The sequence below is a fragment of the Dermacentor variabilis genome, chromosome 2 (assembly GCF_050947875.1).
Source record: "Dermacentor variabilis isolate Ectoservices chromosome 2, ASM5094787v1, whole genome shotgun sequence".
In the NCBI taxonomy this organism is placed as follows: Eukaryota; Metazoa; Arthropoda; class Arachnida; order Ixodida; family Ixodidae; genus Dermacentor; species Dermacentor variabilis.
Window position 1 is genome coordinate 65439748 of NC_134569.1, and position 27550 is coordinate 65467297.

Sequence of the window (27550 nt, forward strand, 5' to 3'; positions counted from 1 at the left end):
ATTAGAGTGCCGCTTTCAGGAAAGTTTTTCGCTGCTCCGCCTACCTATCGTCAACATAGGGAAGGGGACCTATCCTACAGCCTGGTCTGAAGATCCCGGAGATCCTGTCATGAATGTTGCGACAGAGTCGACCGCGCTCACGAAGGGCCACGACGCGAGCGTCCTGGGAACGTCGTCACAGTGGTCTCGACGCCCTGACTTCAGCGCGGGGGACACTTCCACCACGCAAACGAGGCGCCCTAGTTCGGCCTTGACGGGGCTGTCGGTCGCCGAGACGTCCATGAGCATCGAAGACACTTTAGGCGATGACTTTGTAACTTCGCGGACGGCTGCAACGGAACGGTGTAAGTGCTGCGGCGTTCTGCCACAATACTCAGTCCCGTCTGAAAAATATTTCAGCTAAGCTGAAGGCTCCCTTTAATTGCTATAGGAAGTCATACTTAGGGTGGTCGCAGGTGAGCGAAGCCTCTTTTGCGTAGTAGGCGCCTCCAACATGTCTATTGTGGCAAAATTTTACCTGCGATAGTAAGTGAAGAACGATTCGTGTTACATCTCAGGAGCATGCTTTGTGCGATATGTTTCAAAGTGCAAAAATAAATTAATGTGGTGAAAGCCGCCGAGGTGTGCACCATGAAGGAAGAAAATCTAAGAGGGAGCGTAGCGTGATAAAAGTGAAAGCAGATGAAAGTAGGCCCAACACGTTATGTCGTGGTTAGGTACTAGGATCTCCCACCGCTACAGCCACCCTTTTCAGAAAGCTGCTTGATTAAGGTGCAGCTGCCGCTTTTCAACGAAAAAGATAAGTGTGTACGTTACACGAAGCGACCAAAGCTGGGTACGCTTTTCAGAAGAAAGTGGCAAGCGACCCGAAGAAGTATGCATCGATTAAAAACCCCCTGGAACAAAACACACTCAGCGAGTCGGGCGCTCCTAGGGTGAAGTATTGGATAGATTTTTAGAGAGAGTACAAAATACTCTCTACTAGCTACGGACCAGTATTTACGATCATAATTTTACGATAATATTGCGAAACTATGCCGTAAAGGTGAATATTGCAGTTTATGTGTAAGTTTAGCAAATTTTCTCAATTACTTTAATATAAACACTACAGCCACTAATAGCCACATGAATAGTACAACACAATATTTTGGCGCGAAGTTCAGGGATACCGCTAGCTGAGACATAATGCAGAACATTCGGTAGACGCACATTGTGGCATACATTCAGCCAACAAATCTGACATAGTGTCAGACGAGCAACCTTCGTAAGTTGTTCATGTATGTCGAGCACGGGAGAGCGCTGGTCATATTCTCTTTCTTGTCCGTGTGTGTTTTGGCGCTGTTTAATATGATTGTTGTTCCTATATGTACCTAGAAAGTATATTGACATTCAAAGCAGACATTAACATTTTCTTGAGCGCACAATTCGTTACAAACAAAAACTGACATTTCGAGCAGCCATTTCGTACCTACAGCGATTAGTGGGCATTACACCGTTACGATTTTCGAAAGATGAGAAACGAAATGGCTCTCACCTACTTAATTGCAGTTGAGTACGGCCCTATCTTTACCGGCACTCAAAAGGCACAAATACGCATGTATTGCACATAGTGTGAATACATTTGTCGCCGAGAGAGTACGAGCAGCGTCTCTGCTTTCCAGCGTACACGCGACGCATGCTACTGACAGAAGAACTCGAGCGCACCGAAAACAGGAGACCAGGCGCGGCCCTGCTCTGGCGCTGTGGGTGCACGATGGCCGTGCTTCTGTTCCTGCTGTTTCTACTCTACACGGCCTTGTTGTGGGCAGCAAAGCAGGAACAGGCCCAACGACAGCCTGTACGGAATGTGTCCGGCGCCATGAGCCTCGTCATCACTGTCGCCACCTTCTCCGCTAGAACTAACGTCGCTACAACTACCACCACAACTACAACCACCACTACAACTACCACCACAACTACAACCACTACTACTACAACCACCACAACTACAACCACTACTACTACAACCACCACAACTACAACCACTACAACCACTACCACTACAACCACCACAACTACAACCACTACAACCACAACCACTACAACTACTACCACGACAACCACAACCACTACAACCACTACCACCACAACCACTACAACTACTACCACTACAACCACAACCACTACTACTACTACTACCACGACAACCACTACCACAACAACCACAACCACTACAACTACTACAACGACAACCACTACAACTACTACCACAACAACCACAACCACAACTACAACCACTACTACTACCACTACAACTACTACCACGACAACCACTACCACTACAACCACAACCACTACAACTACTACCACAACAACCACAACCACTACAACTACAACCACTACTACAACCACTAGTACTACCACAACCACAACGCCTAGAAAGCCACTCCCCGTAACCGTAAGTACATGAAATTTTTGCTGTTCATGATACGAACAGTCTCGAAGTCGAGTGCATTTCATTCCTGAGTGTCTGGACTAACCTGCTGAAATCTATCGAGTGTCATTCACTTCGAAAACGTTTCTGAATAATGTGAAAAAGAGCATTTAATTGCATCATCGAAAGGATAATAACTTTATTCAGTTATGTTCAAGTAGTGCTTAAAACAGCATGTGCTCCTAAAGTGCGAACATATTCTCATAACTCACGAGATCATTTTGACAATATAAATGTAGTTGAAGGGGCAATACACTACCATGTTCATTAATACCTCCTCTGTCGTCATGTTAAGGCTTCCTCTCAAAATGCAGTCTACATGGTGCATACATTACTTCTCTTTTTATAGTTTACTTGCCTCTGAAATGTGCATTGAGGTCTCATGCTAAACAAGAGTTACTATAATGTCGAGAACCCCTCGAAAACATAAGCGTAAACGCGGAATGATGAACAGGTCGTATGGTGTGGGCCTAGTCGCAGCTATTTGAATACCAGAAACTGTGGCAGTGACAATGGCGACATCTGATAATAGACAAATTTAGAATAGCGTTTCTCACCTTACGCACGTTAAACGCCAGCTCATTTGCGGGACGTTATGGTGCGTGACCCTTTAAGAATATTAATATAACGTACGAGAACGCAAACACAAGGAAGACGTTATAAGCCGGGCGCTGTCTGGTGTCTCTTCCGAAACGTAACCAACACAATGCAATTCATTAGCAATCATCCTGTTGTTGCTATGTGAACGCATCTTTTTAGGTCTGCGGACACCAGAATTGCTGAACGATCTCAGAAACTAGACGCGTTATGCGCTTACTATTCGGATCAACGAGAGCGAAACCGTAGCCATGACGACAATTCACGTTGGAGCGGAAGCCATGGGTGCCGCCATGTTCAACAACGTTATTGCTTAGCGTGCGTAAACGTCACAAACGTTAAACTCGCCAACAAACGTACGCAATTATAGCGCACTTTATTAAACCAAAGAAACCCAATAACATTCCAAAGCATGCACAGTAAGAGCAACGCTCTTTATTTACGTACGCAATGCAATCACGCTTGGTTGCAAACGGTATTCTAAAGCTATCTAATATCGTAAATGGAATACTGGAGTGTAATATGTGCGGTGTGACAACCCACTAATTTTTCATTGTTCACCTGTGCTATTTCCGAGGCGGCAAAGAAGCGCCTCGAGGAAAGACCTACGTTAGTGATTTGAAATATCGTTGAAAAGAAATCATTTGCCAAAATTCATAGACTCTGGCTGCGAGGACTTTAGCGGTGTTGTGTGTTCAATGCCCGGTTTTCAAGCGGAAGGGTAGGGCACACAGCAACAAGCTCGCTGGAAATTGTGTCGCTAATCTGAAAAAGAAAAGTTAAATTTTGGGGTTTTACTAGCTTGTAGCGCGATCCTAATAGTGGGGCACTCCGAATCAGTTATGACTGGACGGGGCTAATATAAAATTTTTCGAATATGAATCGAATATGAAGTGTAAGTATCGACTATTGCATGAAATATCGAATATTCAAAGGCAGACGCATAGATTTAGAGTTGAAATCTTTAATTCGGTAAAATTAAGTACCACGCCAGTACTGACTAGTGTAGAAAAGGGGATAAATACCAAACACAAGAATTAGTTTTAAACATATGATTAATCGTCATTAAAGGAATGCACGGTTAGCATTTGAACCTCTTTAGAGCCTGCTTTCCAAGGAGTGAATGGCAACTGCACGGAATGGAGCTTTCGAAAAACGCTAAATAAGAGGTAGACGAAAGAAAAGAAAAAGAACGCTAGGGCGCTATGGGAAACGAAAGAAATATCTGAGGGCACCTAAGCACTTCGTACGAGTCGCGAATGCGAAAGCATTGATGTGCAATCGAACGCCGCTGAGCGGTGCTTCGAGTTCTGCGCTGCGAGCGATGTGCCATAGCGGTATGTGCCGTCCGAGCCAGCAAGCGGAAGCGGCAGCAGCAGCAGCAGCCTGCGGTGCCAAGCCCGCATGCCACCGACGCCCTGCGCGATGAGAGACCGAGGAAGAGCGTCGCGCGACTGCCGCGCAAGGCGCGTCTCGCGCCGTGCCGTATAGCGCAGCAGCAGCCGTTCCGATTCAACCGCCCGTCGAGGCGCGCTCGTGACGTGGCGTCGCAGCCAATGGGAATTTAGGGGCCGTTTCGCTCCTGAAGACGCCGCCGTTTCTTTTTGCGCTCAATGGGCCGTTTCACGCTATTGCATAAAAAAAAAAGAAAGCTGCTGAGTAACTTAGTTGTGCGCCGTGAAGAAATCTAAGAGGGCCCCTTGCAAGAAAAACACCGCAGGTAGCATAGCTTAAAAGATAGAAATGTTAACTGTCTGCACTGCCGAAAACACTAAATGACAGAATACTCGCAAAACTCACAGTTGTCATGTAATCTTCTGCCGCCAAACCGGAAACAGGATTTTCATTATACGCTTTGTTATTGCATTAGTTCGTAAAGTTTTGTCCCTCTATTACTTCCGATAACTTGCGATGCTTTTATTTAGCCCCTTGACGGAGGACAGTAACAATACTTTGCCAGTCCGTTGTTGCTGAATATTTGGTCAGTTCCGATATTCGAAAATACCGAACAGTCCCCTTTCGAATACGAATAGTTGAGTAATATTTGATTCGCATTCAAAACTTCGACTATTCGCCCACCTCTAGTTATGACAATCTGGGGCTCTTTAACGTACACCAAATGCACTAAATGCACTATCATTCTTTAAGCATCAAATGCTTTTAGCTCCCGTTGTCAGCGACCTTCAAAAGACCTTGAGCCAAAATCTAGAGCTGTTATCCAGGCACTCAAGACGAGAATGGGGCGATAACGAAACGAGAACATCCGGGCATCTTTGGGAGAGCAGCACACGATCATCTGGGCAACCAGTATAAACTCAAGAAAATTCGGTATCTGGCCCCCAGCTCCCTGACCTCATTACATACGCTAGTTACTGCCTAAACAAGTTACAAAAAAAAAATTTTGCTACCGAGTTGTTCCAAATGATTGTTCACACTATCACTCGAGCTGTAACTTCTAGCACGCTGAAGTTTAATTTGTCATTTCCGATAGCGATGTTCAAAAGGCCGATGCAGTGCACCATACTCTTCATTGTCATCTTTTGGCGCTGGTTCACGGTCGCCTGTGCTCTTTTCAACGCCAGCGGTCCGTGAGTTGCGCGGCGCGCGTTTTTGCGTCGCCTCCTTCGAGAGGTGGCGCCATGCGTGACTAGGCCGGGAGCGTGCGGTGCACCGCGGATGGTTGTGAGATGGTGGTGAGTGATCATCGTAATCACTCCAACCAATCTGCGACTTACGTCTACTCTCGATTGCGGAAGAGCCAGCATTTTTTTTTTGTAGTTCGCCCGTATCGAATACGCAGCCGCCGCGGCCGCGATCGAACCCGCGACCTCGAGCTCGGCAGCGCAACGCCCTACAGCCACTAATCTACCGCGGTGGGCGCACTGTGACTTTGAAAGGTCACGGCGGTCGGCAGATATTTCTCGCAACCCCAAGACCCAGTAGGCGCTTCTGTTGCACAAGGTCTTCATTGTGCTTTCGTGAACAAAAGTAACGCATCCGTGCCGGTGCGAGTCCGAACTGTATTAACGCATCACCCTAATTGGGCTGGGCTGGAGTCGAGGCCTGTAGAGTGCGCATCTACTTCTCATGATTAGGGCTCAGTGTTTTCAGGTTTTATTTTTCCGAAGCTGAACGTGCTTTTTTCCCAATTTAATTTCAGGTACCCCAGAAAAGCGTTTTCTTTTGTTGGTTCTTGTTTTTTCTCGCGCCGCGCTTACCATATTAGTGTGAATATCTGGTTCACTAATTGAGATGTGCGGATTGTGTGGAATGACTGAACATACTCGACTGCAAACGCTGTAATTGTATCCAATACATGAATTAAAGTTTTTAGAATCAGTAAATAGGAAGGCTACAATATCATACGGTGGTGTGTCTATGTAAAAATTAATAAGTATTGAGTACAAATGATGTGAAACCCTATTTGTAGTGTCTTTTGGGGTATGAAATTCCAATGAATAAGGATAAAATGAGAATGTATGCTTCACGTTGCCATTACTGAAATTGTCCAGTTCATCTTTCGCAGTGGTCGCTGCATGGAGACTCCAAGGGCATTAGCCAGGGCTCCTTAGAACCCATTGCGTATTGTCCACCGAACAATTCCCCCCCCCCCCCGCCCCCTTCCCGGTTTTTGTTTTCGTCACTGCTACAAACAAAACTGACAAAAAAATGGGAAAGAAAATTGCAAATATTGCTGGGGCACCTGATTGACGCATGACCTTGACCTCGCCTGGCTCCTTTCATAAAAGTGCACGGAGGCATACAGCTGTTATGTAATCCTAGTCTGTCTCTGGTAAATTTGCTTTCACTGACCATTTTCGTCTAAAATGAAAAAAAAAACGCGAATAGCATGCTTCCATTGTCATAACAGCTTCTTTTTTACAGATAACTATCTGTCTATGTATCTAACTGTTCAGCTATCCACCCGAAAACTAACTTTGGCCGCTGAGTAGGTACCAGCTTGTATGTACCGCTCTGGAGTGAATGTCTTTGGCGTCAACTTAAGTCAGTGAATATGTGCTACTGGGTATGTTCCAGTCTCAGTAGCACTTACCAAATCATGTAATACATATCATCACCAATTACACCCCGCATGATAAGAGTCTCTGATAACAAAGGGTACAAAGCGTAAAACTGTGCGTAGAATATTAAATAATCCTTTCTGTGCCCGAAATTAATTTTAACTTCAAAAGGATGCTATTCGGATGCTTGAATAGTCATAGTAGATTAGTTCTGGACGAATTGGTTTTTTTTTCTCTGTCGCTCATAATGGGAAACGCCGAACCTGAATTACCCGCGGTCGTTACTTAGTGGCTTTGGTGTTGCGTTGTTAAGCGCGAAGTCGCGGGATCAGATCACGGCCACGGCGGCCGCATTTCGATGGCAGCGAAATGCAAGAACACCCGTGCATTTAGATTCAAGTGCACGTTAAAGAGCCCCAAGTGGTCAAAATTGATCCGGAGTCCCCTCACTACGACGTGCCCTCGTAATCGGAGCGTGGTATTGGCGCGTAAAACCCCATAATTTAACTTTTAATTATAACCTGAGTTGTAGGCTCCATGTTAACGTTCGCTCCCTCCGACGCGCCGTGCTATCGTTTGGCGTGTTTGGCACGGATGCCGGATGAATACGGTTCAGCGGCGTCTCGCACTGGATGCTCCGTCACGTCAAGGCTGGCGCTCCGACATCTCCCGGAGCAACAGCCGATGTCTTGCGTTGAGCCGCACTTCGCAGGTCGCGGTGGCACGCGTATACAACGGAGAAAGCAATCGCGTCGATCGTGGGATGAACCGCACGGTCAGTTTCGGAGAGCAACATTAGACAGAAATGGACACTGCGTGGGTCCTGGCCCCTGACGAGCCCAAGCGCCGAGTCGCCAGGTGTCGCGACAGTGCATTTCGGCTTAAAGCTCCCCGAATCTTCTAAACGTAGCGAAAAGCTTTGATCTCACCGCTGAGCTTCGCGATGGGAACTCCAGCGCGCACCCTGCTGTGGGCCAGGAGAAGCACGCAGACGACACGCGCCTCGAGCGCATTGCTTTCCGCACCCAGCAGGCGCGCACTTTTGCACCCGGACGTGTCCTTTGCTATAATACGACTTTGATATTAGGATGACTGCTCTCGCAATAGCTTGGTACTCCGCCGCCGTTCCCGATTGACCACCTAATGTCAAACAGCCGTTTAATGTCACCGGGTAGTAACGATCACGAAAACAATTTTTTTTTTCTCTCTTGGCACAAACCACGAGGTAATGCCAGCAGCCGTCACTGCCTTTATAATATCGAAAGTCTTTATTCCGGCCCTAATGTCCCTGTATATAAACCTGCTCCAGACCATGACGGCACACATATGGGTGCCTACCGTTGCCTATGGTGAGCTCGCTGGTACTGGCTGGCGTGCGGGATTCTGTTGAACCCCAGCTTTGTCTTTCTTTATCGTCGTACAGAAAAGCTACCAAAACCGTGGATCATTGCGGTCGCGAATCGAGGTGGCTCGACGAGAAATACAAAAAGTGCAACAATTTAAAAAAAAATATGTCAGTGCCCTTCCAATCTGTGAAGAACGATGACCAGCGAAGCTGTGTATGTGGGCCACTTAATGGCGAACTGCACCTCCGCCGCAGGTCGGCCCGGTGTTGCAATATCTTCGGGATCGGCACACGCATGGGGAGTGCTTAACGTCTGCTTCACCTCCGCCGCGGGCCGGCCTCGAATTGCACAACCTTCGGGATCGGGCCACGTATAGTTTTGTGTCTACACACGGACTTGATACTGGGGGAACTAGCCCTCAACAGCTTCGCTGTAAGGTCGGTTACGTCTTTGTGTATCTAAATAATTAAATAAAACATATAATACTTTACTACTAGTTAACCAATCAATGACGACGACGAACACAGGAGAATAGGCAACTGCTTTCCTTGTTTTTGTTCTTTTTTTTAGAGAGAGTTAGGTTTTTAACTGCCGCACCAGTTCAGCTACAAAACACCGAGTGGACGCCCAACAAATAGATGTCGCTAGACATCTCTGGTCCTTCGCATCCCACCTTTCTTGCCATAAAACCCTCGAGTGACAGCGCGCGCATTCCATTTTGCACTTACTCATAAGGGAACATCGACGAGGAAAACGGGACAGGAAAATGAAGGACCTTTCTGTAGGTGCTGACTGCAAATGAGTTCGTTTATTTCACACACATATATATATATATATATAGACCTGAAAGGACGGAAGGTGCTAAGAAACATCAACCGAGAACCGTGCGTACGTCTTTAAAGGAAAACAAAACAGAAACTATAGATAATTTGTCAAGAAGATAGCTGATCTCTATTTTAGACAGGGAAACTGACGGCGAGTCACGTGAAAGCCCACTGCAATGCTTAGTGCATGCCTCATAAATTTCGGGAGCGCAGGTGTCATTTTTTACGCCTATATTATTGTGGTCGCAAAATAAGCGCACTTGTTGGTAATGAGTGCCTGGTCCTGTCCTTTATTTATTGTCACGCTTTTAGATTTTTTTTCCCAGTCCCGAAGCCATTCCAACAGGCTTAAGCACTGACCCTTTTGTCTAACTTGTGTCTGCTTGTGGCACCATTCTATCTTCAAACAAAAAAAAACTAGAAGCTAACTTTTTTTCTTTCTTTACTATAGGGGAAAGTAGAAAGGTAACTAACTGAAAAACCGGAAAACAATAAGTGTTCTCAGAAGCGAATCTGGGGAGATCGCGCGAGGTCAGGAAAGAGGCACACTAGCGCACGCTTATGTTTCGAGTCTCGAACAATGTGCACTATTCTCTTAGTGGCGCTGTCGATTGGTCAACCGTCAGGAATTATCTCGTAAATCAGTCCACTGACGCGGAGCAGCACTTTTAAAGACTAAGTTCTTTCTTGGCGAGCTGCCCCCACTTTTCCGTATCAGGTATGTTTCTAGCCCCTACCGGAGGCTGATCCCGGAGATGATAGTGCAGGCTTAAAATGTTGGACGATATGTGCTGCTGGTTATGTGGCAATCTGCCCTTAGTACCACTGGTCACCGTTATATTCTGGATATATATATATATATATATATATATATATATATATATATATATATATATATATATATATATATATATATATATATATATATATATATATATATATAATTGTCCGACGGCCGGATTCGAACAGAGGACCTCTAGTATAGAAGCCGATAGCGCAATCATTATGGCGCAGGGGCTTTCTTCCGGGATCACTGACGCTTGCCTCATAATCAGATGATTGCTTTGGCATGCAAAACCCCAGAAAATGGGTCCTATCCTGGATACACTGTAATTCACGGTTGCATGAACCACATTGGTTGCGTGGTGGGGACTTTTGGCCCTGCTGATTGACCAACATGAATCGGCATGTTGCAATACCTGTTGCAGAAGATGAGCAGCGTTATATTGCTTCATTACCCGCTTCCCCAAATTTTCACACAGATTCCGAAATGCGCACTGGATCTGCATGGTTTATTGTTCTCGCTGTTGTTCCTATGCCTGTTTTATTCCGGGCACACCTGTAATTTTTCTCGTGCTCCACGTACCGGATACTGAATTACCTGCGACCTGACAATGACCTTCTCTTTTTTACAGTGTTCTCCTGGTGGCGATATGTACATCTACTGCCAAGAAACGGTATCCGGGTACTACTACAGCACAAGGATCCAGAAGTGCCGGCACACTAACGAAGATATGAACTACACCTGTCCGTATTCAGGGAGGCTATACAAGACCGGCACTGACTGCCAAGATGAATGCTTCCCTATGTATGCTGGAAATCCTGTTGAGTGCGAAAAGGCTCCTCTTCCACTGTACTCGCGGTGCCGGGCGATTGACATGATAGATGGCGCATGGTGGTTTTTCAGCAGCGACGTCAACAAGTGAGCTTTTGTTCATTGTTCATGGCTCATTCATATTGATTCATATTAAGGAGCAGCTGTTTCAATGAGAGGCTCCAGTGCGCTGTCGTAAAGCGTTTCTTTTTTTCTTTTGGACTAGCACCGTCACAGCTATCCCGCTGTGATCCACCATGGGTCCAGTCCTGCTTTTACTCTATATTATATATATGGTTAACATAAAACGTATGTCAATGACATAACCATCTATGCTGACTACACAAATCTTTTATTTACAGAGCACACCTTTGTCGTACAAGTTTCTTCCAAGGCTTTGTTAAATGATCTTGCACTGTGACCGCGACTAAATGTTGTGAAATCAAGATACCTCATATTTATAGGAAAGATAAGTCTGGTAAAGACATTCAGTCTCACTTATATACCCTACTTTGGCCCAAGAAAGTTCAGTGAAATGCCTAGGAGTAGTATTTGATGAGTATTTATTTTGGCGCCAACTCACTTAATATATGCGCACAAAAATAGCAAGGTTGGTCGATGTAGTGAACTAATGCAGAAGCTCCATCTCACCTTCAGTGAAAATGCAGTTATATTACTCCATTGTTTACTGCCACATACAGTACGAACTACTAGTTCAGGGAACCATATGTGCTACTAACCGTTCACTCACTTATAGCTTGTACAACACTCCGAGCAGTTGAAAACATACCCCTAGTAAAAGTACCAGTTGTTCCACATAGAATCTTACAAAATCACCAGTTACTTGAGTAAAAAGCTATCTATCATTAACTTAATATATTTCTATTTAGTTACGCTAAAACAGAGCTTGAAAATGATTACAATGTCGCGTGCCAATGCCTGCAACTTTCCATATACATATCGCTAACCTTAGAAATGAAGCACGAATAACGGTATACGAAAGCTTAAATTTAGTATACTTGAGACTCCGATTCAGTCATTCCTAAGCTCGCGCATAAAACCTACATTCCATACGCTTCAGCAAGTACAATCACGACACGTATTTAAGAGACTTAGTTTCTAATATTGCTTGCCTTCGTTTTTCTTATTTCTTGTTATGTTCCTTTATTACTTTGAGGTATTCTTCGATGTCAATATATATTTGATTTATTTTGATTCGCGTCTATTTTGTGAGCTACCTTGTAGCCAGCTGTAATTTTTTGATTTGCAGCACGGATTTTTGCTTCGAATCTCTATTAGACATGCCGTTTCTTACGGCAAGTGCCTCAAGTAGTTGGTCTTCTGCCTCTCTTTCTTGGTTTGCAGCCAATAAAGTAAAATAAACGAATTATTTTAGCAATGAAGGCGTCGCGCTCTAATACATGCAAGGATTCCTAACTCTTTCTAAGGTACATTAAAGCACATGTAAATAAATCGGTACTTAGAGTTGCTTAACTAGGTTGATTTTATGATTACCTAGTAGATGTCGTAACTATAACAATGTTTTTTTCATGGTGCCTACCATCGCGAGTTATATTCTTGCAACTAATTATTCCTATTGAGCGCATCAGCCCGGATACAAGCAATGATAAGTGGTTTTTCTTTTTTACTGTGTCAAAAGCAACAGGCAGCGCAAAAAAAAATGAAAAAGCGGATTGAAGCCAGAAACCGGTCACTACTCACTTAAAAAGATAGAAATTAAGGGAAAATTGCCATCTTGCTTGACAGATTGAAGTTGTGCAACGGAGGAAATCACTAACACAAATTACATATTGGATCGCTTCGAATATTCGAACGAAACACGGGGGAAGGGGGAAAGAAAGAAAGAAACTAAGGAGACGCTGTGACGTCACTTTCTGTAAAATCAGTGATGGTTCAAATTGGCGTTACTCCGCCCTCTTCTCGGGGCTAATTCTCCTCTCTTGTTTGCATTTCTCGCCTTCGGTGCGCAACCACGCTCGGCTACGTGAGCGTGAGTGCGCCGTAGTGGTCCAGCAAATGGTGACCTAGAATACTTATTCCTGGGTCACCCTATCTATGTCATTTCGCCCGAGAAAATGTGCTCTAACGTTGAAAGGAGCTCATCATGAACTCCGCAAGTTAAACTCCTAGGCCGGTATCTTGCTACTTTTGCCGGCTTTTCTGAAAATAAATCTGCATTCTCAGTGCACTGAAAGAATGGGCAGGCAGTGACCGGCAACACACTTTACGCGCATCACGGCCTATGGCTAGCCCATCTGCAGTTTATGAAAACAAACACGCATGCTGGTCATCACTTTATAGCAATCACTTTGCTCTGTTAAACAAGTTGTGGGCGGCCACACAACGCGGCGAAGTGACAAACCACAGTGCGCCGATGAAGAGGCCAGCAGAGGAGAACGTTGTTAGCATTTACATACACTGACTGCGGTCTGAGGCATACTGTTCTCACAATAAGTGAAGCTTCACGGAAGCAAGTTTCTGTGGTATACTCCGCACGGTGCCGAACAGTAAGCGCCTATGCGTGCGGCTAGCCCGTTGACCGAGCCTACGTGCGATCATCAGTCGTTTGGTGCGCGCGCAGGCGTACGTTCTCCTGTCGAGCCTTGTTCACTCTTGCAGCGCAGCCGCCAACCTTCACTTCCCTGTGCCACACGAGCACACAGATATCTGCGGCAAGGAGGGTTCGTCTGTTAGTTACTCACAGCAGCCGCTTCTTTCCCATCCTTCTACATGGTTTTCCTACGTGCCACAAGTACATCGTCCACTGTCAAAAGTAGGAACACTGCGCGCTGTCTTTGAGCTTCAAGGCGTTTATAGGCCATACCTTGAAGCCCAGTGATTTCAGACTGCGACGTGGTGTATGGTGTTGCATGCGGCCTCGCATCAGGCTTGTTGCTTCTTCCAGTCCCGCCTGGGCACCAGAACTGCCGGTACAGAACGGTACAGATAACACAGCGGAACATAACACTGAGACTAACGCAGTCCTGCACACACGACGCCTTTGTCATGGTACGAGACCTGTCATGGTACGAGCACATGTATGAGCACATACCAATACAACAAACATGTTGGGGCACCGCCAGGGCCTCTCCCCCGTTTTTAAAGCGCAGCTTGTATTGCCTTACTCATATCGGCGTCGGTGTTGGTGTTGCCATACAAAAAGACTCAAGCCGCGCAAAAATAAAAGTTGCTTGTCTGCCTGCGGATTACAACCACCGACCTCCGGGTTGCGAGAATGCCACCCTAACCGATTCAGCCACTGTCGGTTCATCGTACGCGCCCTTTAAAGCGGAGGTTTAAATGCATGAACTAGTAGACGCAGCACAAGGCGTGAGCCAATCACAGGCGCCCTTTCCCTCCGGAGGAGGGAAAGGGCGCCTGTGATTGGCTCACGATTGGCTCACGAGGGCGCCTGTGATTGGAAACACCGCCGGTAAATAGCTCGAGAAAGGGCTCGTCGTCGACGTGTCGACCTCGCCGTGAGGGAGCGCGAAGCCGAGGCGTTACGACAACGAAGAGCTGCAGATCCCGAGCTTCGCTTGCACCCTTCTTCACAGTAGTGGAAAGGCAGTCATTTTTTTTCTTCCTCCGTGTATCTTACCTATCCGTAGCGATCTTGGGAGCGTCAGTCTGTAGTAAGTGTCTTCTGCGCATGCAAGTTCGTCAAGGCTCCTGTATCACTGTTTCGTTTCGCCGTGACACACGCGCAGTCGGGAAGTGTGGGTGCAATACGCTGACCGCACTGCACACTTAAATTTCAGTGGGCATCAGTTGCTGCAATCAATCAAGTTACATGGCCAATGCATCCGTGGGGTTCCAACAAATTTTGAACATTTTTGTAAAGGTTTTGCCAGGCAGTGACGCCCAGTGTCTTAAATGCCATGCTAGCGGTTCTGAAGACATCAGCGGGGACTACAAGTCTGGCGGCGCACTTGATGTACCCGGACGTCTTCGTGGCTTACGAAAAGGAACGTTGGGCACGAAAAAGCGTGAAGAAGTCTACTGCTGCTGCTAATCTTGGCGCGCAACAGCCTTCATAAGCTCACCGCTTCAAGCCAAGACTAAAACACGACGCCAAAGGACAGCCAGTCATAAATGCTATTGCCGGATTCATGGTGCGCGGGATGCATTCTTAACAACGTTAACAACGTTTTGCCGTCGTGGACAACGTTATTTTGCAATAGTTCCAGATCTTTACGCTTCGAACAAACAAAACCTGATGAACAACCCTCACGAGGTCATCGTCAATGAAGTAGAGGCAATCTCAGTAATGACATGCAGTTGGGCCTTGCGTGCTAATGAACGTTATGCGTTGATAAAATGCAATGCCATGGACAGCTCATTTCAGCACCAGGTACAAGCACTGGCATGCACAGAAACTGCAGTTACTCACAATGCCGGAAACTTGGTAGCCTTTCTTGAAGGCGTGATGAATGAGTGGGCACTTATCGATCCAGGTATTGTACCAGTTTACGTTATTACAGGCAACGGGCGAAATTTCACTCGAGCAACTACTCTGTCCTCTTGGGAATGCATAAAATGCTGCGGGCATACGCATCACTTGTGCGTAAGTGATCTTAAGCGTGATGTATCTGGTTTTTCCCAGCTGTGCACGAAGGCCAAGGCTATTGTTGTCTGCTACAAGAAAAGCTCGAAGGATCGGGCGTGCCCTATGGAAGTTCAAATGGAAATGGAGCTAAAGGAAATGGAGGAGATGGTTGAAGGGGGAGGGAAGCACTGGCAATGGTGCACATGTTCCGACGCGTTGGAAAAGCTAGCATCAGATGATGACCAGGCTGCTCGAGCAGCGCTGGAAAGGTGCCGGAGCCACTTGCTCTAACCACAACAAAGCTATCTATCTGGACCGATATTCCACGTTGTATTAAGTCATTCCTCAGCTAAAGTGCGCTGACATTGCCCTTGCTCGACACGCAGCTCAGTCAGATGAGTCGTCGGCAATCGCTTCAAGTCTGGCTCGCAGCATCAAGGCAAGGTACCTTGGAGTCAAAATGTCTGATGACACAGCTCTAGCGATGTTGCTAGATTCAAGGATCTAAGGATGTCTGTTACATGGAAAGGCCAGATAAGTGGGCCTGTACTGTTCTCACCAAAGTAGCATAGGGAACGCTGAAAATTGTATGCTGTGAACCATGAGGCGAGAGCAGTGCAGGTTTGGATAGCTCCCGAGATGCTTCTGTGTGGGGCCCTTCGCAAGCTTTGCTTCAGATGTTTCTCAGAAGTCGGGCCCTCCATCAAAGATGACGTTCAGAGCTACCTGAGAGCTCCCCTCCTTGCTCGCTGTGAGAACCCACTTGAATGTTGGAAGAGCAAAGGCAGCCACCTTCACCCGTGTCTTGTAAAGGGGGGCCACAAGACACGGCAACACCAACAAGAAGTGAAAGGTTACTTTCAAAAGCCGACGTCATTGAAATCTGCAGAAAGGAGCACTTTCTACCTTAGCATGGGAAACAACTAGTTCTGCATGAGAATTTTTCCTTTGAAAGATTTTTATTAACTACAGAAAGAAGCACCTTTTGCTGTATGTAGAGCGGATATTCTTTATCTGTGATATTTGTTTACATGAAACACGTTACCAAATGACTTTTGTGTGTGTGTGTGATGTAGCCTTGTAACTAGAAGAAAGGAAACTGCTCCTTCACTGCGTGTGGAGCTGCTATTTTTTACATGTCATGATATTTTTACTGGAAGTATGCTACCAAAAGATTTTCTGTGATCCATTATGCGTGTTTCGATTTATTTATTTATTTATTTATTTATTTATTTATTTATTTACCTTCTAGCGCATACAGCTTCACAGAAGGAAGTCGAGTACACAAATATATACAAACCAATCGCGACAAAACTAACAAATGTGTATACATGTGCAGGCGCGGATGAGCATGGAATTTCAGCGCTCGCGCAGCTCGAAGAATTCGAATGCGATGCAAAGTGCGGCCCACAAACAAGCGAGAAAATGCAATAGCATTCGCTTCATGCACCATTACTAAATCGACTGTGATTCGAAGGAACAAAACAGTTAGTGGTCTGCTATATCTGAACACGATACGTGGTGGGAGCACAAATGAGTACAGAAAAGCGTTAGTGTGACAGTTACTGGCGTGTACCTTATGGCGGTGTACTGAGCAGGCCGAACAATAAAGCGGGATTCCAGTGAACTGAAACTTTCAAAGAAGGATGTTCGCATATCTTGTGCAAAAGCGCAAGGCGAAATGCTCTGTGGACGTGTTTCAAGTGACTTCAAGGAAATGTAGTTTTATTGATATGACACTGCTAGTGCATCTGTAGTTAGAAAAAAGTGAGACGTTCTACATTATTCGGTATCATGTGGAAAGATAATGTTAAATGCGATTGAAATAAATGTAAGAATGGAGGATTTCTATTCCCGTTTTGGTCGCTCAATATTGCTAGTTTCGCAGCCACGGGAGCGCATCTCAATATACACCGGACATAACCGATGCTACGGTTACCATCACAACTGACATTGTTTACGTGATATTTCAAGCCAAACTCAGATGTAATGTGAACCACCAGGTAGTTTACCATATATATATATATATATATATATATATATATATATATATATATATATATATATATAGTATAAAGTTTTAGCGGAAATGATTTCAACTGCTGCAATTCGAACTTTCCGGCAAATATATTGGCTTACGCTGGGGCAAAAGGGGTTCACATAATAGGGCCAAAATTCTCTAGGTATTGTCCCACATCAGCTTCCCTGTCGCCTTGAGAGAATATATCGGCGACTTGGTCTCAAGGCCGCATTCATGAATAGCTGCCTGTACGGCCTTGGACTTACTAACAAACCGTGTTGCAATAACTCCGGTGAGTTAGAAGCTGTAAAAAATTTTTTTCGAGTGTCCAGGCACCAGAAACGAGATATCTTTTTATTTCAGTAGAATGGGCTTTCCTTCCCAAGAACTAGTAAAACTAGAAAAAATACTCCGTCATGTGCCTTCCCCTTCAAGTCAACAACACCAAGCTTTAATTTTTTCGTATTTCTTGAAGATACTTTCCTAATAGACAAGGTCTAGACTGTTTACAAGAATTTTATCACATTTGTCTACCCTGCACATACCATGATCATATATTTCCTTTCTTTCCTTTTTATTTTTTGCCTGCCTCGCCATTCGCCTCCTAGGACATTTGTCTGCGATCCCCTTCTCAATGCACAGTAACACCAAGGAGCCAACTGTATTTTCTACAGCATAGCCCGCACCCTTCGTATAGTCCGCAGGGGCCAATTTGGGCTTAATATAAGAAGTTATTCTTGGCTAGTCCACACCCACTGCATAGTCCGCAGAGACGAACTTTTACAGAATATCGGTGTTTTAGCTTGTTTGCAACCAGTAAACATTAGCTACGCAAACATTTTATTGCGAACGAGTACAAATATGAGTAAATACTCAAAGCCGTCAAAATCACTGTCGTTGAGGCTGCATTAACCAAAAACAACTTAAGCATGTCGGATTCTGCGTTCTAACGACTCCTCGATGTCCTTGCGCCTTCGGAATCTTTAACTCTTACGCACGCTCTAGGACACTCAGCTCGAACCATACCGTGAACGTGCCATAACAACTGTTCTGTTTTGCGCACATATGAAGTCGCCTGTAAACGCGTGGTGCATTTTGCAACAAGGTTTTGCGCACGTGCTCACAAATCCAGGCACTGAACAGCAGCTGCTTTAGGTTTCGCGAGCAGCATTTACTTGCACGCTTGTTGTCACAGTGTTTCATATTTTATGGTGTATATTTCATACAACCGAATAATATCCCGACCTGCCAGTGTGAGGTGAATATATTTCACGTACGCTACAACGATCACTGTGGAGCCAATCTTGCTACGTTGTTTAGCACGGGAAAAGTTCGCAGGCGCTCTCTGGCCTCGTTATCTTCAAGCGTGCTTCCAATCTTAAAAAAAAAATAAAATGACGTATAGTTCGCACCTGAGATTGTCTGCACCACGAGAAATTTCAACTTAGAAACTTATGTAGTCTGCGAATTATAGTTCCAAAAAGCCGGTACACATACGATTGCAGAATTCTCTGTACATCAATAAATAACTCTCTCTCTCTCTCTCTGGGTGAGGACTAACTTTAGCAAAGACAGGCAAACTTCAGCAGGTTGCGCTTGTTCACTATCTTGTTAAGTAATATTGAGATCCGTTCATTATTATAGGCACGTTTCCGTACAGGACAGAAATAAGCAAACTTATGGGAGTTACTTGGTCACATAGCGTTTGTGTGGCTTTAATGGAATCTAAATTTCAAAAGGAGTGAGGCATATCCTGAATAAAGGTCGGGAACGTCGAGGGCATGTGTGACATGGGGTAATTTAGGAACATTGATAGTGCCTCAGTAGGCTTGTCGTCGGACACGATAGGCGCGCCTAACATTTGTGCGGTAGACAAATGTTCTTCAGAAACCTAATGAACTTTCGTAAGAAGGTAGAAACGACCTACTCGTTTATTGTTAGGCTTCGTAGCGCTAGGCAGAACATAATTCTCGGTTTAGAAGGTCCGTTGTTGTCTGATATATTATTTTGCTATATTCTGAATGTGGGCAAGATTTTAACTTCTGTGTATGAATGTCGTTACAGAATTGCTAGTAAGCCGTATTTTCTATTTCTTTGTCAACCATATTACAATACTATTGCCTTTCTTTGTTCGTTTAATTACGATATCCTTTATTCCCGAGATATCTTTCAATGTTTCGTGCGGTGCGGGATTTAAGTTTTCGCGCTTACGACCCTCTGTCGTTGTGTCTAGAATTTTTCTTGGGATTAGCTTGATGCAATCTATGGTTCTTGGCATTGCACGCTATCTGGTGCCCATGTGCTTGGCGCTCATAGATTATCGATGTTCATGCTCCCTATACGTCTTCTTTATAAAGAAAAAAAAAGGAAATCCTGAATGCGCGTGCGCCTTGAAATGTCCGTTATATCTTTGCAAAGTTTGTACTCATTTAGTGCGCTTTTTGTTATACATGGCGGCCGCATTTCGATGGGGGCGAAATGCGAAAACACCCGTGTGCTTAGATTTAGGTGCACGTTAAAGAACCCCAGGTGGTCAAAATTTCCGGAGTCCTCCACTACGGCGTGCCTCATAATCAGAAAGTGATTTTGGCACGTAAAACCCCAAATATTATTATTTTTGTTATACAGCGATGTAAAGCCGCGTTTGAGATCTATTTGACTTGGCTTTAAACGCTCTGATATCTCTACGATACTGCGACTGCGCTCCTGTGGTTGTATTGTAAAGACGTTTGCAAAATTTTCTGCAGTGCGCGTTAAGCCTATTGAGTTTCTTTGCCTGCCGTACGTCTGCGTAGCGTTTTCCTTGGCGCTGTTCTTCCAATAATAATCTGTTTTTCTACGTTCTGCAATTTTTGGTTTTTATTCTAATACCGATTACATGTACCCTTCAAGCAAACTTTCGCCCTCTGCCGAGCTGTTAGGCTCGGCATACATATTACGGTACGTATGCTGTATGCTTGTCCGTGCCGTTAAAGCGGGTTACGTTGCTGCACTATTCAATCATTGAAGTTGCTCATGCCAGCTCTTACGTTCCTGACTCAATTATTCCTCAGAATTCTGAGCATGCTTACCTCGCAGACAAATGTCCTTAAACGTAACATTCAGAGCGCATGCCTTTATTCTTATATCTCCTCTGGCTATAAAATAATAAAAGCACAAAACTGTATCAGTGCCAAAACATGAAAGTGATGTTTTACTGGCGCAAGGCTTTACGGGCACCGTAGTGGCCCATTCGCGATGTCGTTCTATGTCCCACATGGCGGGTTACAGCGTTTAAAGTTACCAGAAATTTTGGCGCACCCGCGTACGTCGCGTCCCGTTTCCTCGAACCCACGTATAGCTTGGAACGCCGTTAGAGAAGTTAAAGCCCAACGCTAAACCTTGCTATCCCTGTCAGCGTTTCACTCTTAAGACAAAAAATGGCAATTTTTCCTTCTTCCTATAGATGGTTTTATGTTTCTAGGTTCATCTTTATTTGCGTAACTTGATCTCTGCAATGTTTTATCAAAACATCTATTAACGACAAAGAGGAATTTTTTAGAATATTGTCCTACTTTAGCAGTTTAGGAGGTATAGGGTATACCAACGGCACATACGACCTTAACCACAAAACTTTCAGCGATTTCGTTTTTCGTTTTTGGTGTAGCTAGAGCATTTTCTAAGGTGCAGTATGTTGTTTGTTTCGCAGCAAGTGTACGGAATTCGAAATAGTAAGCGCGATTTCTGGTTGGATGTAGCTAACATTTCTTAGTAAATTGTGTTTGTTGGGAGCAGACATCCGAGAAGTACCGTGTGACCCCTCCGGCTTCTTGAACAATTTGACGTCCCTTTACTCCACGAGCCAGCTTGTCCTCCTCCTCCTCCCCCATTCTAGGGCGGGGGAGACTGAGCTAGGTATACATAAGACGACCAGAACGGCCCTTGTCAAAACGTGGCTTCAGCGACATTCCTTGTTCTACCATTGTTAGTTAGCATGGTACAATGTGTTTTCGGGTTATAAGAGGTAATTGCTAGCCAATTTATTTTACTGTTTGCCACAATGGGTGACATGCATAACGTTTGATCCGATGAAGAGACTTTTAAACCGCAAGGCAAATGATAAATGTTATTGGCATAATGCAACCAGTTGCTTGGGATCATTGCGGACAGATTGGGAAACATATTTGCAGGCGCTGTAGAATGCTCCCCTGAGTTTACGACCGTTTGAAATAAATGCTTCTTTTTCCCCTTCGTTTTATGAAAAGTGAAATTCACTATGATGCGTCGGCATCGGTTGTAAGTGCATTTACGAAGACTGTGTGGTCGATCTATTTATTCAGGTTTTATATTTCTGCCTGAGAGATCGCAACGGAGGTCAACGATTAACTGTCCGAGCGAGCGAATGTTTCTGCTGTATTAGTGCCCGGAACGCAATAAAGTATTAGCATATTTCGCCCCAACTGATGCTCGCCATTGCGTATGCTGTCAGTTTCGGCCTCGATAGAAGGCTGCGGTAATGGTTCTTTAGGTCGTTTAGATGTCTGATTAGGGACGGTGCCATCAGGTGTTTGGTCTGTTAGTTATGAGGTGCTACTGTTTCGTATGTTTTCAGTAGTTGGTGTTTAAGATACCTCTGAACTTCGATTCGAGTGACTGGTAATTAGTTTTTGCAATTCAACTAAAACGGCAATGACATCAGGGCTAGGCATAGATTGTACATCGCCATATAGTAAGAACAGGGACCGGGTTACATGAAACATCTCCGTCGCGATAGCGATACAACACGGTGAGCCCGGCAACTGCCATCCATCAACCTCAGCCTATCTTTATTACCACTGCAGGACGAAGGCCTCTCACTGCGATCTCCAATCACCCCTGTCCTCAGGCTTCAGTGTTGGGACCCTTATCATTTAACATGTATATTAATGATATCGTTGACCTTGTACAATCAGAAGCATTTATCAAAATATTTCAGGGTGAGTGCGTTATTTTTACTTTTGTTAGGAGCTTGTCTGGCAAGTATAGATTAAGTAAGACCTAAGATCGTTTAGCAGGATTGTCTGGAAAATGACATAAGGGATATCTAAGCAGATGGGACATCATATGGAATAAGTCAGGTGCGAATGCAAACGTGTATTTAGATAACTATAATTTCATGCTCTCATATCGATGACACATGCGAACTCAGCACGGCAATAACTCGGTGTTCTGAAGCATAACTTAGGAACTTACACTTCATCTTTTAAACTGATAGTCTATAGAAGATACATTGGACCCCTACTAGCTGCTTGTGGCATATACATATGATTCATAAGACGTGACTCCGCTTCAGAAATGTTTCGAATCAGCAGATTTAGAATCTCTGACCTAAAGACGAAGAACGGCCTGCCTAAACATTTTTCGGTTGGTTTCTTTATTTCCAATGACCATGTTTAAACTAGCAAGAATAACTACAGAATTATGTTGGTAGGATTACTCGTCACAAACACAGTCCAAATACAAAACCAAATTTTTCACCCACAAATTTCTGCAAGTTTTAATTGTTTCATAATTTGGCCAGACGGACTCTTATGCCTACAAAAATTCATTAATCATTATCATCGCTTCTTCCTAAAACTGTCAATGACTGGAACGCCCTTCTAGCGAATTATTCACTGCTAACTTCGTCTCCCTGATATTCCTATTGTTTTTTGTTGTTACACAATGTTGCAGTCTTGTGCCTACTTTTAATGCTTTATTTTGCACTTCTGTTCCCATAAATTATACTATGTTCTTTCTGTGTTACAAGCAGTGCATGATGAACGTGATGAACGTTCATGATGAGACTTACTCAAACACCCCTCTCATATTCTTGTCTTGATTTCGCGCAACTCAGTTCGAGCATGAAGGAAAAGGACAGGTGACAGAATTAGCGCTAATATCCAACTGGTTTTATTCCATGACCCCATTGCACGTTATATGGGCTGCTCATGCACACGTGACAAAAACAATCGTAATAACAGCTTCACAAGAAGCACAGTTGGAGCTACTGCTCTCGACACCAGCAGCGACGGTGATGAGAGCCACAGCAGCCAACGTAGCCGTGGTAACCATAAAGTAGCTCCAGCTACTGCTCTCGCCACCGGCAGCAAGGCTGGTCGTCGGAATGCGGCAAGCTCGCCTGGCTCTCTGAACCGGTTGCCCAATAGCAACATAGGCCCTTGAGGCTCCCTGAACCGGTTGCTCGCCTCGCCTGGTTCCCTGAACCGGTTGCCCAGCAGGAATACAGGCTCTTGGCGTCAGACAACGGCGTAGTGGTGGATCCCGGGTTCTCAAGGCCGGGCACCCAGCGAGAACGGCACGCCCCATGCGACATGCGCCACTCGAGCTCAACACTTTGTCGTCCTCCCCGCATGGCGACCACGACATTATTTCAAAAGCGGAGCTGTTCTAAGTCAAGAATTCGCCGTCCGGCGTCCGTTGTCACGCAGGGGCGGTGCGGGGGGGGGGGGGGGGGGGTGCGCTTCTATCAATAAAAGAAGAGAGTTCGGTCATTTGACGCAAAGCTTGGTTTCCTGCAGCACCACCAGATGGCGCTGGACTCCGTGAATCACGGGGCCCAGAACCAAAGGTCAGTGGGTCGCCTCGCATTGGGCGCTCACGGGAAGACTACAAATGAAGCTGTGCAGGGGGATATGGGCTAGACTAGTTTTGAAGTGAGGGAAGCTGACAGTAAAATTGATTATGAATAACGACTGATGAATACTGAAGAAAGCAAATGGGCTGGGAGAGTGTTGATGTATCTGTACAGGAAAAACATTGATTCACAGTGAAGAAAAATAACTAGGAAGCTTACCAGCAAGCATTCGCCTGTAGGGTGAGCAACACAGCAACAAAGAACGTCAAGCTGAAAGTCAGAGAGGCTGAAATAATATTATGGGCGGCGGCAATGGAAAAGAAAGCTGCCATGAGTAATTACTTTAGAGGAAAAAACGAAATCAGGAAAGAAACAATTTATGAAAACTAAAAGGGAAGCTCATTACTTTTCGAAGCGAGATCAGGATGCCTTAGAACAGGCACCTGAGATATAAGAAGGAAGAAGAAGCATGTGCTTGCTGCGGTTAAGCTAGGGAAACGATGGAGCATGTTTTATTAGAATGTGAAGACATCTACCCAGCGGTGGAATAGGCACCGCTGGCCTCCTTGAAGCACTTGGGTTCAGTGAGAGCAGGGGAAAAGTAAACATGACCGCAATAGAGAATAGTAAGAGGCGATTGGAAGATTGGTGGAAGAAAAGCAGGGAAACGACAGAAAACGAAGTTCACAACAGGCGGTCAGAAAATTTGGTTGTGGGAGTTCATGTTTTTTTTTTCTTTTCTTTTTTACCCTGGGACATTAGGCCGTATAATAGCAAGAGCTTGGTGGCGCAACCCCCACCCCGTTCCAAAGCGGACGCTCACAACATCCATCCATCCGGGGCACCGCCGGGATGGGACCATAGGGCGCGCCGGGAGAGGGGGAAGGGTGGTGGAGAAGTGGACCAATCAGAGCGCTCGCCGGGATAGGGGTGGGAGAGGGTTATAGGAGGGGATGGTTCGCCGGTGCGCCCAGGAATACCGCTCGTCGCGTGCAGTAGCGGGAATTCTCACGAAAGCGGCAGCGCCAACGTCGCGCAAATCCCGAGTTTCTAGAGCGAGAAGCGCAAGCAAAGCGCCAGCGGAGGGAAGCCGCTACCGCCGAGGATTGAGAACCGGAAGCGGAAGCCAAGCGCCGGTGTAAGCCCCCCCCCCCCCCCCCCCAAGCCAACCCCCATTTTCAAGAGAAGTAAAGCGAAGCCAAGCGCCAGCAGAGGCAAGGTAACTGCCAACTTCGAGAGTAGGAGGAGGAGTAGGAGTAGGAGACGTTGACACAGAGAGATTCCTCCCACGGAGGGTGCCGATGGCCGGTTCAAGAGAGAATTCCTTGACCGTGAGTGCGGCCACAGCTGCAAAGTGTGTGATAGACTGTGGTCTGATCCCAACCTCACGCAACTGAAGAGTGTGCGCAATCCGGAACCGAAGCTAGCTTGAATCTAGCAAGACGACGGCAAGGAGACAAAATACTTTCATGATAATCACGCTTAACACGAGTTCAAACTTAAGAAAACGACCACAAGCTTCGCTGTTTTGACAGCTTTCAATTCGTGTAACTGGCTTCATTTGTTCCGCGCGCTTCTGTGCATATAATGACAGGAAGCCATCTAGTTTAGACTAAGATCTCATTTTGTTTCTCCTTGTTTGATTTCATGCGATTCTTGTATCTGGTTTTCCATGTTTCTTTCGGAACTATGCATACTGTCACTCTGATAAAGTAAACTACTTGGAATTAAGCGCTCGGCTGTTGGTTTCTTTGTACTCTGTTGCTTGTTCTGTTAATCTGTTAAAATGAGCTAATAGCTTGCCCGAAACCAGCACATTTCGCTCTTCTTCTGCCTTATGATGCATAGCGCACTTTCCTGTTGTGCTACGAGGACTCCTCTAGCTCGGCGGGGCCTTGCGACAAAGTGTCATAGTCATTTGCGTCATTTAGCCGGTCGTCCCAAAGTTTTTGATGAGAAAATGATAGCTTGAGGTGCCCTGTGAGAACCAAATAGGATAAGTTCATGACGTGGCTACGCGCTAAACACACGGGTTAGCTGGATATCTCATTTTTTAAATCGTGCAGCATATTTCACATAGTGTGGTTGCTCAGCTAGAGTTTTTTGTTGTACGGCTGTGGCTCGTAGAACCAAGCTAACTGTTCCGTACGGTGCACATGCGCGAACCTGCTTGCGGTTACACAGAATGAAACGACACATCGGTGGTATTAAATAGTCATGCATATCGATGGATTACTCGTACATTCTCTTTAATAGATAGGCTACAATAAAGTCTTTTTAATAACTCTAAAATGTACGCGTGCCTGCGCGGCGACAATCAACGTATGATTTTTACGTTAACAATATTTACAACTATCAGGAAATCATAACCGAAAAAAAGAAAAAAAGGAAAACGCTAATAACTATTGTCCTCCTTTGTACGAATCCGACCTTGAATTGCAGGTGCGCGGAATGGGACTTCCCTGAGGGCTCCTGTCCGCACCTGACCGGTGAAGAACAATACAGAAGCGAAGAGGCATGCAAACGCAGCTGCAGTGGTCCGGACGCCACCCAGAAGACCTCCTGTCAGTGGCCCGAAAGAGAAGTCTGCGACAAAATGTACCTGAAGTACCAATATGCCATGGCGTATATGGGATACCCAGCTTGCGTTTCTTCGAGCGCTCAGAGTGTGAGGTTGCATTGCTATTTAAACCAAACGGCACTCTACAGCACTGAGGAGGAGTGCCAGAGGAGCTGCATGGGTCCCGTTAAGAACTTGGCCTGACGCAGAACATAACGCCGACGTTAGGACAACCACGGGTGGGACACAACTCTGGCGCAGTACTGTGAGCAGTGGTTTTGTTCGGGCGCTCGGTGTCTTGCGGCAACCCATCTCCATGGGTCACCGCGCACCGCAGCCTTTTCTGTGGAAATTTCGCCGTGAACTCATTTTTTCCTTTCCCTTTTCTTTCTGTTCCCTATGATAGACTCTGCGCTTTTTCGATGCCACCTATTTATGCATGTACCGTCTTTCCGAAGCATTGGACATATTGTTACTATAACGCGGACATTTTATACTCGTGTTGGATCACGTGCGTCCATTCTAGCGAATATTGTACGTTAATGCTAAACACCATACGAGACTCATATTAGGTGCAGTTCACTTTACGAAACCTTTCCACATGCACGTTTGCATACCATAGTTGATTTTGTGGCAGCGCTGGATGTATAGGACGCCAGAGATGATTGCACTTTTGGCGCGGGAAGGGCCTACGAGTACATTACGTAACAGGGAATAGGACACTACTTTTTTCCTGCACTTGGCCTAGGAGTACCTCATGGCTGCCTCTTAAGCCACAGCGAAGTGACGTGGTCGATAATATAAACAATTACCTGAATATTTTTGCATATGTTTTGCGACAGCGATCGACAACTGTGTGTCCAAGCAGCAGAAGGTGCCTGAACATTTTCGGTTAAGATGCATATGCATATACGTTTGCTGCATGGGCAAGTGATACTCGTTATGATGT

At 45.4% G+C, this 27550-nt stretch overlaps 1 protein-coding gene across 1 annotated transcript; it reads left to right on the forward strand.

Annotated features, from left to right (window-relative positions):
- Positions 1 to 27550, forward strand: LOC142570865 (uncharacterized). Its single transcript, XM_075679174.1, has 4 exons — positions 1 to 344; positions 1662 to 2437; positions 10678 to 10964; positions 26484 to 27550. The coding sequence occupies exons 1-4, from the start codon at positions 110 to 112 to the stop codon at positions 26803 to 26805; spliced, it is 1620 nt and encodes a 539-aa protein (XP_075535289.1). The 5' UTR covers positions 1 to 109; the 3' UTR covers positions 26806 to 27550.